General features: G+C 36.0%; 1 protein-coding gene across 2 annotated transcripts in view; it reads left to right on the plus strand.

The window, feature by feature from the left end:
* Positions 1-21137, plus strand: part of LOC150095803 (uncharacterized) — a 243918-nt gene that overhangs the window by 160608 nt on the left and 62173 nt on the right. For both annotated transcript variants that reach the window (XM_090409875.1, XM_090409876.1), the window contains exon 7: positions 2928-3646. In XM_090409875.1, coding sequence (XP_090266001.1) covers positions 2928-3646 — 719 coding nt within the window. The remainder of the gene's footprint in view (positions 1-2927; positions 3647-21137) is intronic.

The following is a 21137-nucleotide window of genomic DNA, read 5'->3' on the forward strand; positions in this document are numbered from 1 at the left end:
TCAAGAAACTATGCAAGCTGTTGGCATGAATATTGACAATATTGCCTGCATTAAATATAACGGCATCCCTCCAAGGCAGGTTTGCACTCCATTCTGCAACCTCTCACTTTGTCAACTACAGAAGTCTCATGCTCCATCCATTTACCTGCAATTGTTCAATGCACAGAGCAGCCCATTCTGATCTTGCTATATAGATTGGCAAGAAATGGTCCAAGAACTGACACTCGTGTTGGCTATGTGATGTGTTTCCTGACATTACTATCTCCAACCAGATCCCACCTGATTGCAGTAATTATACACCTCAGTTGCATACCATTCAGCTTGCACTTGTGAATATAAAAAAAAAAACTGCTACCAGATTGTGTAACTTATACAGATTCATTGAGCTCTTTACAGGCTATATCCTCTCCTATACACAATCCACATCCAGTGCTGTGTGAGGTGTTATACCTGTTATACAAAATGAAAACTCTTAATTTTGATGTTCAGTTGTGCTGGATTCCCAGCCACATTAGAATTAAGGGAAATGAGAATTCAGCTGCTAGATACTTTTTTTGATGTACTGTTTAACAGTACCATATGCAAACTACACTCACTATAAGATGAAAGCTAATTGCCCAGTGGCAGTCATCATGGCAGGAAGCATTGACAAACAAATTACATGACATTAAGCCTGAAATTAAGCATTGGCATTCTAGTCAAAATAGAAATAGGGGAGAGGAAGTTGTTCTTGCTAGGCTCCCCATAGGTCATAGTCATTTTTTATGTTCTTATTTACTGAGGGCTGATGAACCCACCTGTGTGTGAAAAATGCGGCATGTGCCTTACTATTTGTCATATTCTGGTGGAGTGTGAGCACTTTACATGAAAGAGGAATGAAATTTTTATCTATTTAGCCAAACACACTGAGTCCGATGTTATCAGACTCGTCAAGATTGCATGATGTTTTTAACCTTTTACAAATAATTAATTTGTATGAACATCTTTGACTGTAATTTTATTTATATGTAAATCATCATCATGTATCGTCTCTGTCCAGGAGGTTCTGTGCTATCATGATGTGTCTTGTGATTGACTTCACCATGTTATCCTTACTCCAGTAAGGATAACATGGTGAGGACCCTAACTCTTCCACTCTATTTGTAAATATTCATGACTGTAGATCCATGTTTGTAGATTACTGTAGATTATGAGATAAAAAGAATGGCAGAGGATCAGACACTTCGGTGTACCATGATTGCTAACCTCCAAATTGGAGAAGCGACTTAAGAAGAAAATCCATGTGTGTTCACAGGGCTAGTTTTCTTCTTTTGAGGGACAAAAAGCCCGAGGTTCTTAGTAAAAACTGCATTGCTTAACTTAATTTTTGTACATATGTATTATTGACTACTTTATCTGTGACCCTTAACCTTGTGTACCGCTGTAAACTTTGCTATGGCACAGCATGATGTGCTGTTCAGCACAGCATGATGTGCTGAACAGCACAGGGATACTGAAGGTTCAGTCTATGAAATCACTTGTACTGACAAATGGAGAGCCTACTTCAACTTTTAGTTTGAAGATGTTGCTATATTGCTGATGTATAATAATTCCCAGACTGTATAAAAATTGAGATGGCAAAAAACTTATGAAAACTATTTTAATGATATAAAATTTTCTAATTAATGTTAAAGGCATCTTTAGTACAATGCCAGTTGGCTGCAGAAAATGCAGAATGCAAATAAGATCTAATGATCATTCAAAGAGATGTGTGTGTTAATTAATTCCTGTTTTACTTTGTGTGTGGCTTTGAGAATGAACCAAATAGCATTGAGTGAGATTTAGATTAGCACTAAAGAAGAACATAAGTGGTGTAGATTTTTTGAAAATAGTAAGGTGCCAAAAGGCAATATATATGCTTGGGGAGATGTTAAGGATATCTGTGCAGAGAAGATTAATAGGAAGATGTGAGAGAGGGCTATGTAAGAAGTATAACATGTTTATGAGCTGAGGTGTCTTTGAATGTGAGTGGCAGCAGGCAAACAGGTAGAGTGGAAGATCATCAGTATAGCTGCAGAAGCAAGCATGGTTAACAGTACAGTAGCAGCATGCAAGAAGTTATTTTTATTCCAAAAAAAAAAGAGAGAGATCCAGCCAGAGATCTGAATTCATAATAAAAAATGAGCAGGTTGTTTTTCGATTTTTTAAAAAATTTTATATATTTTTTTTCCCATACAGATTTTCAAAACGATTTCTGTTAGAAGTGGATAATGCAATTATCTTATTGTGAGGGGAAGAATAATTGTCACATTCTGGTGACTAACAACAGAACTGATTTCAGTGATTAGATGGTTAACTGATTTTCTGCATTTTTTGGTGTGGTGGTGGTGGGGGGGAGGAAGGATAAGGAACTGAGCCAGAAAATTGGATGAATTTTCTAACAAATGATTTCATCATTATTTTTTCCTTATTTTGCACTCTATAGAGGATATTTTGATAATAGTACATAATTATGTTTATATTATTTGTAGCTTCTCTTCAGCAGTTTTCTTCCAAATTAATTTATTTGTCTATCTCTAGTACTATCAAAATGTTGCATTGCAGACTTTTAAAGCACTATTAATTGCATCAAGCCTAGATCTCTTTCTTGTTACTTTCATCAAACATTTCTTTGGCTAATATTCTCATTCTGTGTACCTAATCATATTATCTTATATTAGCTCTGATCGCACTCATAATCTTAAATATTAATGATGTCGTATTGGTTTTTAATATGATTCTGCCATTGGTGTCGTCTGTTCACTCCTGTAATTTTTTTTTTTACTACTCTCGTATCTGTGATCTCTAAGTCCTTCAGTTAACTGCTTATAACAAATATTTATTAACTATTGATCTAAAGCTTAATAATGAGTTTGTTTATATTAAAAAAATTTAATTTTCATTTACAGATGCTAGAGGAAATATTGTCTGATTCAGAAGACAGTGAAAATGAAAAGCTTAGTGACTTACCATGTAGCATTAATGGAATAACTCAAGATGATTCTCAATCTAACAGCATGGAATCGAGTTTCTCTCTGGAACAGAAACTTGACTACACACCAGATAAAAAACTAAAACCTGATATGATACTTTCAGATAAATCTTTAAATGACCATATTGATAGTCCATTGATTTCTAAATCTAATGGTAAACATCCAGAATCCTTTGTTCAAGCCATTATCCAGGCAATTGAACAACATTCTAAACCTGAAGATGGTGAAATGTTTCCTTTAGAGGAGAAAAATGATATTGCTAGTTTAGCAGAGATATCAAAAAAAGCTTTGATTAATGATTTTAGCTATGATGGTGCTGTTTTAAAATCAGCAAATGAAAATTTTCTTCAAAATAGGAACAGTCAACAACCAAAGACAGTTAAACCTGTAGGTATGGCCAAACCAATTCGTCCTACTATTCTAAAGAATAATGAAACTTTGGGAGTATCTACACATTTACAGAATAAACTTCCTGAGGAACATGCGAAGGATTTGGATGATGAAAGTGGAAAAAATAAAGCATCCTTGAATAATCAACTGCAACAAATTAATATTCTTCTAAATAAATTGGAAAGGATACTTAATTTGATACAAGATAAATATTTAAGTAGTATAAAGTCATTAAAAGAAGAAAAGTAAGTATCATGAGATATTAATAACAATTATTTATATTAAGTATGGATTCTTTAAATAATGAACTACACAAATAATGTAACTTTCTTGTTATATATTTTTAACTGTTGTGTTGTTTATTTCAAAAGTTAAAACAAAATATTTACATTTTAAAAATTACTTTCAAATTATATTTTGCAGTTAAAAATTTCCTGAACTTTAATAACTGTAAATAATGCCAGGCTGGTTAACTGAGTGATAAACTGTACCATTTAGAGCAACATTATGAATTAAATTCATTAATGAATATAAACCAACCTATTTTGATTGTGATTAACTGTATAAAATGTTTGTAATAAATTCCAACAGGTATAATATTAAAAACATGACTATAGTAGGTAATGAATAATTATGTATTATATATAACACATATAATACATTGGATGAACAACACCATTAAGCTGGAGCTGCAAAAAAAGAAACAATTGCGGATGAAATTTAAGGAGAAAGATGACCTGCAGGAACACGAACATTACAAAGCACAGGCCAGAAGGGTAACTAGTGTGGTAAGAAAAGCAAAAGCAGATTATGAAAGGAAATTAGCAATGCAAGCTAAAGTGAATTCCAAACAGTTCTTTCAATATGCTGCAAGTAAAAGAAAAAAATGTATACGCAAAATGATTTTAAGGAATGCCGATGCAGGGAGGTAACTGAATCAACTGAAATAGTAGAATTACTAAGCGAACACTTTGCAAGAGTATATCATCCAGGCTGTGATATTACAGGAATGAGAGAACAAATGGCTGATACAGGAATTGTCAGCTAGTATGGTATACCAGCTCGAGTCTTATGTGAAGTGGCAAAAGAATTGTCAGTTCCCTTGACCACGTTGTTTAATTTAAAGTCTCAGCTCTGGGTTAGAGGGGGATGGAAAGAGGGGAAAATAGTTCCATTGCATAAAGGAGGTTCCAAGACTGCTGTTTGTTTTATAATACAGTGACAGCTGAACTGGATAAGGGAAATGGATATACAGTGATACTGCTGGACTTTGCTAAGGCCTTTGACAGGATACCACATGGAATTCTAATCAGTAAACTGCAGCACATGGGGATGGATATAGGGTTGGTGAGATGGATAGGAGGGTGGTTGATGGAGAGATGTCAGAGTGTAGTTTATTCAGGAGTGGAGTCCAAAAGAAAGCCTGTTACTAGTGGTTTGCCGCAGGGTTCTGTTCTCGGACCACTGCTGTTTAATTTGTTCATTAACGATATAGGGAAGGATCTAAGAGGAACAGTTCATTTGTTTGCTGATGATGCAAAGTTGGGTAGGGTGATGGTGAATGCAGAAGATGTCAAAATCTTGCAGGATGACTTGGATAGATTGGAGTTTTGGGCTAAGGAGAATGGATGTCAGTTTAATGTAGCAAAGTGTAAGGTTATGCATTTTGGGATGAAAAAATTATCAGCTGTATATCACATTGGAACTGTACTCCAGGAGGTTGACAAAGCCAGAGATTTGAGTGTGTTGGTGGATAGGAAGTTGAGGTTTAGGGGGCACATAGCAAAAGTGTCTAAATCAGCATATCAGATCACTCGGTTACTGAAGAATACTTTGACGAATAGAGATAAACAAGTTATTGTTCCTCTTTATTGAGCCTTAATAAGACCCATCTTGACTACTGTGCCCAGATCTAAGCCCCTGGATTTCTTCTTGATGGGGAGGAGGTAGAGGATCCAGAGGCGAGTGACCAAGATGATAGCTGATCTATGGAATGAATCTTATGAGAACAGGTTGAAGATCTGTGGGTTACAGAAATTGGTTGATAGGCAGAAAAGGGGTGATATGATTGAGACATTCAAATTACTGAAGGGTTTTTACAAGATTAATTCAGAGGAAATTTTTCCAGAATAGGTCTGGTGATGGGAGAACCAGGGCAATCCATGCGAACTGAGCAAGAGTGTAGAACTAGGTTTTTTACTTGGAGAGTGGTGAATGAGTGGAATAAGCTTGCAGAGTTTGTTGTGGGTGCCATGACTGTAAATGATTTCAAAGCAAAGTATGATAGGTACCGTGTGGATGCTGAATAGTTGTTGTTCTTGATATGATGTTTAGGGCCTCCCTTGATGAGTCTAAGCACTCCTTGGAGTTTCCCGTAATAATAATATATTTGATAGTGACCTGTGCTGTTTGGTAGCAACAGTTTAAATAGAACACTTGAAAAAAATGTTCTGATTACAAGCCAATTTTTTGTGCTTACTTCTAAGTTTTTGCTTCATTTATCATTCTGAGGAAGAGTGTAGTTGGTTTTAATTTCTTTGTTAATAATTTTTAATTTCTTTCTTTGTTTTCACTGTTATATGCCATAATAAACAATAAACATATGACTACCATCGAAGTGTGGAAGTGGAGCAATTTTTTTAATACCACTTCCACACAGAGGAGGTTGCAAGACCTATAACAAATAAATGCTGTGTGTGTGTGGGGGGGGGGGGATTGGGGTCAAAGGCAAAATAATCTTTAGATATTCCTCTCAGAAATCTGGAGGTTGTAGTCTTTGGGGAATATTTCATGGGGAAGGCCATTCCACAGAATCAAGGTAGATGGAATAAAAGATGACTAGAAATAGCAGGCTATTTGGTGACTGCAGTTCAGTTATAAAAGGGTGTTGGGTAGCTGTTGCTCATGTTCCTGTAGGTTCAGTAGAAAGTAGAGGGAGTGGAATAATGGATGATAGTTCTGCTGACTAGTATCCATAGAAATATCTGTAGAAGGGAGACAATGGCTGAAGTGAGAGTCATCATTCAACTGAACTGATTCTAGAATTTTTAGACAGGTTTTACGTGCATCATCCCAAATGAGGAGAGCAGTATTACAAGGTCTGTGTTTAGAATGTGAAAAATGAATGATTTAAATGAAAATATATTTTATCCTGTGTGTATTGCTCACATCTAAAAACACAAGTTAGGCTTTGTACAAGCCTAACATGGGTATTATTTAGCATTTCTGGTTTTCTTCTAATATATTAATGTATTTTTTTTGGAAAACTAGAATTATTTTTATTTAAGACATTCGCATTAGGCAATATCTGTATGTGCATAAACTTGTGGGAACTAGCGTTAAAGTATGTATGCCCCTTCTGCATTGTGGAAGCAGCATACATACTCGCATTTACTCAAAGCTTATGCAGCATGTTACTTGCAACTTTTTTGATAAAATTTTATTTGTAAAAATTAGCATTTCTGAAGTTTCTGGATGATGTCGAATATCTCAAATGTAATTCAAACTGGTTTCAAATTATAAATATATATATGACTATTACTATTAACTTGGAGGTTGGATATGTTCATTTTAATATAAACTGACTAAAAATCCGAGAATTATAACAAATTGAGATTTATTTGAAAACTCAACATGTTTCGTCGGGATTGACTTCATCAGGTGTTAAGAACATAGAAAGCTATTAAAAGACACTGAAAAAAACATTGAGACACTCTAAAGCTATACAATTATAAAGCTATAATATTCGACTGTAAATTACAGTTATTATGAACTTGAGCTATAGTCCGTGTTAAAGTTCTGTTGTTGTACACTTGTGCGTGTGTGGAACCACGCGATCTCCAGTATCTGATAATAGAGCTGAAAGAGTCAGGCAAATTATAGCTGAGATTATTGTTCATATGAAGAGGGTCCAAGGTGATTTCTTTTGACTCGACAATGCAGCGTTCTACCTTATCGTGGCAAATGTGTAGGTTTGAAGTTGTTGTCCAATTTACTTCATGTTGGCGGGTTTCGTTGTTCGTGTTTATTGAAAACAGGACATGGCCTGATAGGGCAGTAGCTCTGGTTCTCTTGTAAGCAATGTGTCTCTCTGGTGTTCTTTGAGACATAGGAGGATAGATTTCTCCATTTGGCCATAGTAAGGTTTTCTGCACTCACATGTGACTTTGTGTACATATATATATAAATATATAATTCTCATATTGACCTTTTTGCATTACATAAATTGTGTACTTTTGGTATCCAATGATTTCATTATAAACAGCTGTTATATGTATTTTCTGGAACTGAAAATTTGAAAGAGGATGTTAGGACAAATGCTATGTTTAGTGTTACAGTAAATCTGTTTTGCTTGCATGCAAGCTGCATAGTCTGTGGGAGGGGAGTGTTTTTTCATTATGAGCATCATTCTGGTTGTCTCTAATTACACTAATTGTTGCTGAATATAGTAGAAAGACTGCAAAATATCTGTACTGTACTTAGTGTTACAATGAAATTTTAACAATTTTTACAAGAAAAATTTTATTTTTCTTGCTTCTGCAGTATAGGGGCTAAGGATAGAATGTTTTTTTTTCAATAGACCTCAATTTCCAAAATTTCCAGCCTCAATGTTCCGGCATAGGAACATTTTTATTCCAATCTTCTGAAACAACAAACCTTGATGAATTTACTATTCCTAAATAAAAATGAATACCTCTATATATTATAAGAAGTGGCTGATCTACAGCAAAATACCGTCATATGTAAGACATCTATTATTGATAAGACAGAATAGCTGCTAACACACACACACACACACACACACAAACAAAAAGTAACGAACATAGGATTCACAAAATTGTGGATAATTCTAATAACGATCAGATACCATGTTTCCTGTTTTTTTTTATTTACACAGTAAACTGTATACTGATTCTCAGTAAACAAAAGAAAATTTTTAGATGCAGAATATTAATAAAACAGAGAAATACATAAATGTTACAAGTACAACGTTTTACAAAATGATTTGCTGCTTCATCAGCCCACGTGTATTTCTGTCATGTCCAAATGAATCACCAGATTAGCATTATTAATTCACTGGATTAGCCCCTTCTTATAGTTATTTACTGAACTACCAAATGTATATGGTGGCTATTTATTATTGGTTGGTTATTTGCAAACAAATAACTCTCCCTTTCTTCATAAGTTTTATTTTATTTTATTATTATTATGCCATCATAAATTCGCTTATGCATGTCTAGAATTTATAGGATCACATGTTCACTCCACCCAGCAACCCAGCAACTTATAAGATACACATATCACAAATGTTAATTATTAATAATTCATTTAACAGCAGTGAAAGTATTTCTACTCACTTGTTCTTTCCTTTACATTTCTCATTCTTACATAGTTTACTAATGGTTCACATATTTACATCTTTGAGTAATTCAAAATATACGAACCAAATAAAGCATTCTCCTTCTTTATTGTGTTCCAACATACAAAGGTGGTCTGAAGAGTTCTCGGCCTCGATCATAGATGGCAACATTATCGGCACGATTTTTTTTTTTTTTACGTTGGTACATCTGTCATAAGCATCCGTGTGAAATTGCAAGTCATTCTATCGAATAGTTTGTTTTATACAGCTGTCTGAAGCAAAAGTGTTGTCTGTATCCTTTGAAATGGATAAAATTGAGTATCGTGCGGTTATAAAATTCTTTGTAAAAGAAGGTTTAACACCAAAAGAAATTAATTCGAAGTTCATAAAAGTTTATGGACACTAATCTTCGTTTTTGACAATTCTGCCGAGTTTAAACATGGCCGTACCAGCCTTGAAGATCATCCACGTGAAGGATGTCCAGAAAGTGTAACAACACCAGAAATCATTGATTGAGTGCACGATATGGTACTAGATGACAGGCGAGTCAAAGTTTGTGAAATTGCTGAGACTATAAGCATTTCAAAAGAATGTGTAGGATATATTTTGCATGAAGAATTACAAATGAAAAAGCTTTGCACAATTGGATCCCACGCTTGCTCACAGCAGATCAAAAATGCACTCGCATTAAAATCTCTGAACAGTGCTTGGAGCATTTTAACAAGAATAAAACTGATTTTGTTCATCAATTTTTTACTATGGATGAGACTTGGATTCACCATTACACACCAGAATCCAAGCAGCAGTCAAAACAGTGGATAGAAGCCAGTTGTTCAGCCTGTCTAGAATTTATAGGTTCAGCACCAAAGAAGACAAAGTCAGTTCCATCAGCAGGAAAGATCATGGCATCGGTGTTTTGGGATGCTAAAGGCATTTTATTTATTAATTATCTTGAAAAGGGTATAACAATAACCGGGGAATATTATTCTGATCTTTTAACCAGACTAGACGAAAAAATTCATGAGAAAAGACCCGGTTTGCAGAAGAAATAAATGATCTTTCATCAGGACAATGCACCTGCTCACAAAAGTGTTTTGGCAATGGGAAAATTAAGGGATCTGCACTATGAATTGTTGGAACATCCACCCTGTTCCCCAGATTTGGCTCCCTCTGACTTCTCTCTCTTTCCAAAACTAAAATTCTTCCTCCTGGTCAGCGTTTTTCTTTGAATCAAGAGATGATTGCAGCTGTAGAGGGGTATTTTGTAGATCTTACTGAGAACTACCACAGGAATGGGATAATGGGGCTGGAGCATCGCTGGAATAAATATATTAGACTTAAGGGAGATTATGTTGAAAAATAAAAATACTTTTGAAATTATAAATTCGTTTTTTCATTGTTAGGCCGAGAACTTTTCACACCACCCTTGTATATATTAAAACAAACACATTTTTCTCTCCTCTGACACAGTTTTAGTTACAATTAAAGAACTGTTATATTATTAAAGAACTGAAATACTTGCATTTCAGCAGATTACATCTGCTGAAATGCAAGTATGAAATTTCCACTGTGCAGAGTGTTTTCATTTCCCCATCAGATAGGGTGATGCCAAGACAGCTACAATTGCTTGAGGTGGTTAAAAGTGTAAAGCCAACTATCACGTCTGAATAAAGGATTAAACTAAGAATATATTTTCTTAGCATCTCTAATTTATACGTCCTTCAGAAATTTGTAATTTTTGCCAAAAACGTATAGCAGTTTAATATATATGAAATTCATAACACATTTTTTGTGTAATATTATTATTATTATTAGACACCTCCAGGGAGTCCAAAGACTCATCGAGGGAGAGTGTGCCAACAGCATCGAACGATTGGGCTCCTTCTAACTACTAACCGCGCTCAAACTTACTTAACTGAGCCATTAGTAGCAGAGGCTCTACCAATTGACCAATATAATTTATTAGTATGCTGGCAATAAATTTATATACATATTTGGCTGTAGTCATGAAAATGTTTTCATATACAGGTAAAAATTAGTTCATCATTAGCTTTTGGACAACAGGAGATTTTAGAAAAAAATGTAGAATAATAAGGTTTTACATAAACGAATTTATAATAATATTTTACAATTCTCCTGATTTCAGAACTTGCTCTAGTGTTTACAAATTACAACTTCAAACTGAGTAACTGGTAGATTGTGTAATCTTTCACCTTTGTCAGCCAGGTGGAATAGCACACCCACTCTCCAACGAGGCTGCCACTGTGGTATAGAAGTTTATGTAAATCTTCAGGTGGTAGATGACTGTTATTACCTTGTGAAAGACTGAATGGCGATCTCATCAGAATTGGTAAGTAGGGTGATGGCCTCACACTGTAAGACCATTATTCTGCTTACCAACCATCACTTGACAAAGTGATGGTTGGTCTCTAGATCAGGAAAACGAAATTATCTAATCGTTAGCCCAACCAAAGCACAAAACATGTTCATAAAACCTTTTGTGTATTATTCAGTCTTCAAATCGCATGTTAACAGGTTTCTTCTTCCTCCTCAACTGTCTGCCTGTCCACAGCATTAATGCAGGCTAATTGTTCATTACTTGCATCCACTCCCTCTTTGTAAACAATTTCTCTTGCAAATGTGAAAATTAATTTTAGTGCTTCAGCATCATACAGTAAAATGTAGTGGTCAAAATGTAGTGCAGCTCAAGAACTGCACTACATTTCGGTCAGCAGATATCAAAAAAGCATAATTATTTTACTTCAATAGAGTGAATCAGTATAGTAAAACTTTTTTTTACCTGAGAGTTTATTTTACATGTTTTTGTCCTATTGTTCAAGCAGAATGCAGAGTTATACTCTATGTTTGAAGCTGCTGCACATGCATGTGCAGACTATCAGAAGCATCAGTGAAGCTAAGTTACAGCTGTTTATGTTGTTGTTGTGGAGATTGGAATGAGAATATGCATTTCTGTTTAGAGAGGAGAAACAGGTATACAGGAATGCATTCAGCTTAATTTAAATGGGTGAGTGTGAGAGAGAAAGTGTTTTTCTTATATATTTTTTTAATGTAAATTATTATATTTTTGTATTTTTGTTTCTTTGGTATTACAATTCTTCCCTTATGTTTAAGAGATAAAGATAACTGAAAGTAAAGTAATATGAGATTTTAATAGCTTAATATGTCAAAAGTTTCAGGACAATCTCAGAAGTGATACCAAGGTTGAAGAAACAATGAAGTAAATTGGTATCAATTCTGGGTCTGGCTCCCACTGATGAGACCTCAATAAAGGTTGAAACTTGTCCTAGTAGTGACCCTTTCCCATAATGCATAGCATTATACATGTCTATAAGGATATGTGCTTTGCATTATGCGATACTAAGGCAAGTCATGTGAAGTCATTAGCCTCTATATACGAGTTGCCCAGTCGTTAAGTTGCTTCACATGCAAACTTTGTTTGCTTACACTTGGATAAAGGATTAAACTAAGAATATAATTTCTTGGCATCTTTAATTTATAGTATAACCAAGTGGAAAATCTTTCATTTCCTAAGGACTTGGTTAAGGAATTAATGTACAATGCTTACAGAAAATTATGAGGAGAGACATTTTAGTATGGAATATGTCCACCCCAAATTATGATATAGCTCTCACAACATTGTATCATGCTTAGCACTAAGTGATTCAGGAGTTCTTTGAGGCACACTGGCCCATTCCTCCTTCAGAGCAAGGAGAAGGCCTTGTATGTTTTCTGGAGGGGAATTTTGAGGCAACGTTGTCTTTCTATTGCATTCCAAACATGTTCTCTGGGGGGGGGGGGTTTGAGATCTGGTGGAGCATGCTAGCCACTCGATTTGATTAATAACCTCAGTCTTGAAAAGTATCTAGACTTTTTGTGTACAATGTCATCATGTGGCATTGTTATCCATAAAAATGAATTCTTCACCCTATAACACCACAGAACAGTTAAACATGACATTGAAGAACTTCGTTGCAAAATCATTCACCACTCAGTCCCTTTTTCCAGCACTTGTAGCTCGGCGTGTCCATTACGTATAATGCCTCCCCATACCATGACCCCAGCACTACTGTATCTATCATCTTCAAGAACATTTTTGCAATGGTAACTAGTGTCACTTTCATGGTGGGTCAAGTGTTGTCTAGAATCAGAAGAAAGAGTAAAATGTCTCATCTGTAAAGAGTACATTAGCCCATTGGTGTCTTGTCCAATTTTTATGGATGTAACACCACGGAAAACATGCTCTAGATGATCTGTGGATTAAGGGACACAGACTATAGGCCTACTTATTGCAGATGTACAGTTTGTCGAGATATCTGTGTACCCGTGCTTGAATGGAGCCAATTTGCAAGCTGATCTGCCAAGGTGCATCAATTATGTTTTGCTGTTATAACCAAAAGTCTGTCTTCATGCTCTAGTAGAGCGAGGACTTACTCTTAGATTTATTTATTTATTTATCGTATGGCTTGTACACATGGTTAAAAGAGAATAAGATATAATACACATGAATATAGATAAGACACACATATATGATAAAAAAAAAAAGTCTACATTCAGGCAAATACAAATATGAAATTTATGACAAGCATCAGACAGAAGATTAGTCATATTTTAACATTTAGGTTTTTAATCCAGTTGATCGCCTTTGGGGATAGGTCAAAGATATCCTTAAAGTCACCTGGATATGCTGTCAGCTCGCATTCCTGTACTATATGGTGAATGGTTTGGGTCTCGGCTTCACAGAGACAATGGGAATTTGGTATCTTACCCCACTTTAAAAGTGAGTCTCCACATACACCATGGCCTGTACGAATCCTGTTAGCCGTCATCCATATATTCCTCGGCAGGTCAAATCCAGATGGTTTTTGGAAGATGTTTGTGTGATTACAAACTTCAGGTGGTACTGCTTGGGACCATAGTACATCCCACCTACTCGCCATACTGTCATTCTGGCTACGAAGATTACGAGCGATTTTTATGGTAGGTCTTCTGGATTTTAGTCTATTAGATAACGCATCTGGAATAAATTCATGTATTGGGAGATTTTGGTTATTTAAAATTCTTTTATATTCACGAAGCAAGGCTTCCTGTCGTTGCAGTTCCGGAGGAGCAATATGGCGCAAAGTGGAGAACCATTTTAAGGGTGTACTCCTAATGCAACCTGTTATTAAACGCAGAGTGGAGTTAAGTTGAGTATCTAGTTTACTGACATGGTAACTATTGACCCAGACAGGAGCACCATACTCTGCTGCACTGTAAACTAGACCCATTGCAGTGCACTGCAGAGTTATGGCACTTGAGCCCCATCTAGTACCACAAAGCTTCTGAACTATGTTATTTCTGGTGCGAACTTTAGCAGCGATATTAATCATATGCTGTTTATATGTCAGAGTTATTCCCAGATATTTAGGTGTTGGATTTAACAAAATTAATGTTCCATCAGCATATATCTCTGGTTTTTGATTTACAGTCTATTGTTCAGGTGAAAGCAAGAGCATTCGGTTTTACCAGAATTTGATGTTAATCTCCATTTTTTATAGAACTGCCATAAAGCCGACAGATCACTTGTCAATATTTCTTCAGTTCTTTTGTTAGACTTGTCACTGATTGCCATTGCTAGATCATCTGCATAAGCAAACTTCCTGCTGGCTGTTTCAGGAATATCTGCTATGTAAAGGCTAAAAAGCAGTGGTGCGAGCACTGAGGCCTGAGGTAATCCATTCTTAAGCACTCTGTTTACTGATGCTTCCTCTGGTGACTGGCCCGAAATATCGATCACATAGTAAGTTGTTTAGGAGATGGCCCAATATTTTACATGGGATGACCTTAAGAAATTTATATATGAGTCCCTCCCTCCAAACAGTATCGTAAGCTGTTAAGTCAATAAAGACTGCAGTAGTCTTCAGGCATCTTTGAAATCCTGCTTCAATGTAGGTTGTTAAGTTGAGAAATGGATCTGTGCAGCTGCAATCTCATCTAAATCCTGCTTGTTCTATTGGAACACGTTCTAAAATTTTATCACTGATCCTGTTCAATATTAGTCTCTCCAATAATTTGTAGGTTGCACTTAAAAGGGCTATAGGGCGATAACTTTCAGTTCTGTCTGCTGGCTTACCTGGTTTTAACACAGCAATGATTTTTGTCCTTTTAAATTCTTTAGGAACGCAGCCACTTCACAGTATATCGTTAAAGAACTTAGCCAGCCATGATCTTGCATAAGGTCCACAGTGTGTCAGAAATTCATTATGAATATTGTCAAATCCAGGAGCCTTACCCATTTTGATGTTTTGAAGCGCCGAGGATATTTCACTCACTGGAAAAAGGCAAAGAGAATTGTTGATTCTTTTGAGTTACAGACTTCATAGCCTTTAGTTTGCGTTTTATCTCTTTAGTATGTTCTTTATCTATCGGAGCTCTAGAAAGAGAAGCAATATGAGCAGCTATCTGATTCGGATTGACAAGAGGAGATTTCTTTGGTACAGAGGGGCTTGAGCCAAGCTTTTTAAGTAGCAACCAGGCTTTTCTACGAGAGTGTTTGAAATCTATGTTTTCAGTTATTTGAATCCACTTTTCCCTACGGGCAGCGTTGAGACTGGAGCAGTTCCTCTCCTATCTCAGGATCCTTACTTTCAAGGAATTCCCGATACAGGGATTCGCTTTCATTGGTCCATCCAGGCATGCATTCTTTTCAGTAGCCTCGAGGAATGTGTATTTTTGCCACCGCTATAACTATTCCAGTGAACCGTGTATAGTTTTTGTAAGTTGTGAGGATTCTTCTAAGGCGTGCATCTAGATCCGCAGTGAAGTTTTCCCATTCGGCTTTTTGGAAATTTCATCTTGGTCTAGGAAATGATGTTATCACTTGAATTTGGGTGTCTAATTCCATTAAGATGGGATGGTGTTGACTATTTGGAAAAACCTCAAGAATATGTCTGAAAGTCTGTAGAAGCTGATTTTCATTATCAGTGGAGACGAATGTCAAATCTGGGTTATATTCCTTATTCCAGGCTCTTGATTTAAAGGTGCCTTTTTTTTCCTTGGCATCAAAAACCAAGTGAAGACAGTGTTGATCTTCCCATTAAGCTAATATTTCCCCGTTTTGATCATTCCGGTCGAATTTCCGAGAAGTATGTTGGCTGTTGAAGTCCCCAGAGTACACCATTGGGTGGGAGTATATCTGTAGAACATCATTTGACCAAACAGTTGCAGGTGGTTTATATACATTCACAATCGTAATATCCGCTATTTTAACAGCGATCTTGTGGATTTCGTCATCAGTCGAAGAAGATATCAGCACAGCATTCTCAATACCATTTCGGACATATGTTATGTTGCCATAGCTACGACTGTAAGTAATCCCGAGAATGTCGTAGCCAGGGATTATTGCTCTAGATTTAACTTGATCTTCAGTTTTGATATGTGATTCTTGAATGAGAAGTAAATCGACTTTTTTTTCTCATAGAAGTTTAGAAAGACATTGACATTTTGATGCGCTAATACCCTCAACATTTAAATTGGAAGATATGGATATTATGTTCAATATTCTTTATCAGCTAGTTCGAAGAAGAACCGTTGTGAAGGTTTTGAGCTTCCATGTGTAAGTATGGTCAGGAGATTGCACAATTGCACAGTGTTCTGGCCTCCAGTCGCTCTAGCTCTTTAGCATGACCCAGGGAGCACCTTACTCTTAGAAAACATCTAGAACACATCCCATTGGTTTGAAATGCTGCTGTTAGATCGTGAATGAGGCCTGCCTTTATTAGACAGACACTCATTCGTGATCTAACAATGAAAGGAGCTTTAAACCAGAGAAAATACCTGTACTGCTGATCAAAATTGTATTTGGAAAGAAATAAGGAAGGGGGGATAAAGTAAAGTGTAATATATAATTGTATATTGTGTGTATAGTGTATCATATAATTGTGTATTGAATGTGTATCTAATTATTAAATGTATATCCATTTACTTATTGAAAGGGAAAGATTGTGAAATATTTAATATGTATAATTTTAATGAAGGAAAATAATGTGTATAAATCGAAATAAAGGAATAGTATGTGTAAGCTACGGCAAACAAAGAAAACATGATGACTAAGAGCCTAAAGTGCATGACCTTGACAAGCCCATATTGGAACCTTACAAGCAAGGATTAACTAATTCTCTGAGAGGAGCTCTCTCACGGGTTTGCAATGAAGCAATTTGATGCGACCGTGAATGTAAGCTCCTTGGAAGAAAAAGGCGAATGATCGAAAGAAGAAGAGAGAAAAAAGGTGGGAGACAGAGAGTGAGGGTCACTAGGTGAGAAAACAGGGAAAGAAAAGGAGGTAGGAAGTGAGGATGATCTCCGACTAGAAAGGGAAAGCTCGGGTCTAAGTGAAACCTGAACTGTGATATTTCCCCTTGAAGGATCCAGAAATCCCAGACAAGCACCTAACGGCGAAAGTTCAGTGCACATGAATCCATGAGACAGAAAGGAAAAGAATCTGCAGTGTGAACGAGGATCCAACCAGGATGCACATGTGACTCGCACATGGTGATTCAGTGAAACAGTGAGCAGCCAGAAATGGTAAGGCAGTTTTGTCCTTTCTAAAGTTAAGTGAGAGCACTGAAAGAAAACACGTTAAGCAGTGTTGCTAAAAGAAAAACTGGAACTAATTTATTTGTCAGAGTAACTTTAGGAACAATTGGACTGGTAGTCCGAAGAGCCATGTCAAGTGATTCTTGCCCAATCTAGTATGCAAATACTACCTTAGCTCTTTTCCCTGAGAATTTTGTCTAGATAAATTTGTATTAATTGCCCAAGTGCATGCCTTTCTTGGAGAATGATAAATGTGTTAATTTGTGAGATTTTCATGTGATATTTTATGAATGTGTTTTAATCTAATTAAGATAACAGAAGAATTGAATATTTCATGTTTAATGTAATTTTATTAGTGTAAAATAAAACTTTGTCTTGTCATTTGAAATCCTGGTATTAAATTTGTGTTGAAGACTGACATTTGCCACTCGCTAAACTACGAACCGTGATTAAGGGGAAAGAAAGATATAACCAAATAAGAAAGAGAAAGGGCCACGACTGCACAATTTTGAAAGCCCCCGAACATATTTAAGGTATAATAACCCTAACTGGCGCAGTATAAATATAAATTTGTTAGGGTTTGTTACCCAGGGAAAACCTTACAATCCCTGACCACAGAGAAAGTAGTTATAAGGCACATTCAGAAATTAAGTAACATTAACACCCCAAAGTACGATCTAACACTGCCCAGAACCTGGATAGTGCTGTGTGAGATTCCACACTCTGGCTGTATCAGTAATTTTTCGGCCTTCTTCACGCTTTCCATTAATTCTCCCCCATATGGAATCATCTGGATTATGACTTTGAGACATTACAAGACATCCAAGTTTGCAACTTTATTATTCCTTCATGAAAAGAGTTTCCTTCAAACACAATTTACTTATCCCGTTGAGTGCTACCATGTCCCCCCCACATTCGATTCAAAAACTTGAATGTGTACCCACTTTCTACTCGAAATCATCAGTTATACAAAATGCCAAAAGCTGATTTGTCTGAATTTGCAGTTGTAATCCTTAAAAAAAAGCATTTGTTCTTAGGTTTTAGACACCAGTGTATTTCTTTTCCCACAATCAGCTAGTTTCTTTTGAACAGAATGATGCATTCACATTCCTGGTAGTCTTGCAGATTTATACTCTTTTAGATAAGAGTATAAATCTGGATATACCATATATTTTTGCGTATAATGCGAACTGGAAATTTTGTTTGAAAACTAGCCCTAAAATGCCATGTCCACATATAATGTGATCTGTTAATCTTGTTCCCTAACATTATAAATAAAACAGTACGAATTAACTAAAGAAATATTTATTTTAAAACAAAATGTCAAAATCCTTTAAATTCTTCATCTTTTGAGTCATCAAACATTTCATTTATAAATTCATCTGTAGTCATTGCGTCATCAGTGTAGCAGCTGTCGCGATCGTCATCATGCTCTCCATTTTGTTGTGCGTCATCCTCGCTTTCGTATATGACGTCATCTTCGGATCCATCCATTGAATTACTTATTCCACATTTAAGAAATGAGCATTGAATCATTTTAGATGTATCGAATCCCAAGCTTCTTTATCCCAGCTAGTGACTAGGGTGATCTCAGGCTTCTGAAAATTCCCACTATTTGTCATCTTCACCAAACCAGATGACATCCATTCTCTCCATTTTTCACGTAAGTGATCTTTAAACAGCTTAATCAAGCGGCTGCAAAACGGAAGTTAGACCACCTGGTATGACTGCTAGGTCTGTATGTAGCTCACGTGCTTTCTCTTTGCTTGCCTCTATTAAATGTGCCTGGAACATATCCCAGACTAGCATGCTTTGTTGATGTAATAAGCTGCCTAGACGTATGTTCCATACTTGATCCAGCCACAATTGTACACCTTCATCCATCCAACCTTTCTGATTGGCGCGAACAAGGACACCTGGTGGAAATTTCATATGCTTCGGAATTGTCTTCCTTTTAAATATCAATGTCGGCTTTAATTTGGTTCCATCTGATGCATGCTAGAACAACGGTAAAATGCTTTTTTTCATGTCCCGTTGTTTTTATGAGGGCACTCTTTTCGCCAACTGAGTTTACTGTTCGATTCCCAGGCATATCAAAATACATGGGCGTCTCATCCATATTGCCTATTTGGGAAAGTTCATATCCGTGACGCTTCTGTAATTTTATGATAAATTTATGGAAGGACTCCACTTTTTCTTCGAGCTACTTTGGTAACTTCTGCCCAATTTTTGTTCGATGTCGTAATGTTAATGCTTTGCGTTCCATAAATCTGTTGCACCACCCAGGCGAGGCAACATAATAACAGTGTTGCAAGAAAAGGTGAAATACCTGGTGTGTCCTTGAATTTACCATTCTTGAGTTGTAGAGCTCGAAAACGAATTGCATTTCTTGTTACTATAATGCCATCTTGTCGTTGGACAAGATGGCATTGTACATTCATTTAGTCAAAATCCATTCATTTAGCTCTTCTTCTTCGAGTTCTGGAAAGGATGCTATATCTCCACGACGGGCACGTTTCATTTTGGGGATTTTTTCAAGACTGTCTTTTTGCTTATGCCAAAGTCTAATATTACTCTCTGCTACACCAAATTCTCTCATAGCAACACTGTTATTATGTTCTTCTGCAAACTGCATGACACACAATTTAAATCCTGCTTCAAAAGATGAACGTTTACATTTCTGTTGGCTCATTTTCAGGCTAGGTTTGTTTAACAAATAATATTTAAAATGAACTGTGGTTAAACCGATATAACTGTGCTAATATCCCACCAAGGAGACGGAATATTAGCACTACTTACATTACTGGCTTTATGCACAGATACGATGCGCGCTTGGTTGCCAAATGCGAGTGGGTCAAGTAGATTTGGTTGCATAGGCATTAGGTAGTATATATTGTGTGTGCAAGTCTAATAAGATGTTATATTTTTTAAGATCTGCATATAATGCGAACCCCTAACTTTAGACCATAAATTTTAACCATTAATTGTTTGCATTAAATGTGATAATATACGGTAAATGAATAAAGTGTTCACAAAACATGAATGAAGAGGAAGAAAAATTTGAGTTAAAATGTGAAGGAGTGCTCGTTAGCTACTGCATATATGAATATCTGTTAAAAACAGTTTAGAGGAGATTAAAGTAATTCCAGCTGTGATGAACAGTGACATGGAAATATTTGTAGAAAATGCAAGCAGCAGAAACTGAACATCTATGTGAGATGTTCAATTTTAGCTGCTTGCATTGGTGAGAGAGAGATTATTTGTGATTACTCCAATGACTCATCATGAAGAGGATTGTGCTCCACACAAGCCACCTTCTCTCTGTTTAATTCTTTATCTACACACATAATCTGCCATTGGGGGGGGGGGGATGAAAAGTTCTTATAAACACTTAGAACAAAAATGATATTAAAGCAACTGATATAACCATAAGAAAGAACATATATATCTTCTTATAGACATATATATATATATGTGTGTGTGTGTGTGTGTGTGTGTGTGTGTGTGTGTACACATATGTATAAGAACATATATCTTTTATGATATATATGTTGAATTATTTTTATATGAATTGCTTTTATATGATATATATGAGAAGAATTGCTTTAATATCAGTTTTCTTCTAGGTGTTTATCAGGACTTTTCACCTCCCACCCACCTGCACTATGAGAGATTGTTAATCACAATAGTGTTCTTAGATCATTATACCTACTTTCCCTCTTTTAGACTATGAGCCCACCAATACACAGATTACAACACTTCACAAGCTCCTTAAAAAGGTC

Source organism: Typopeltis vanoorti, chromosome 20 (assembly GCF_054136105.1).
Source record: "Typopeltis vanoorti isolate ZY-2024b chromosome 20, IOZ_Tvanoo_1.0, whole genome shotgun sequence".
Lineage (NCBI taxonomy): Eukaryota > Metazoa > Arthropoda > Arachnida > Uropygi > Thelyphonidae > Typopeltis > Typopeltis vanoorti.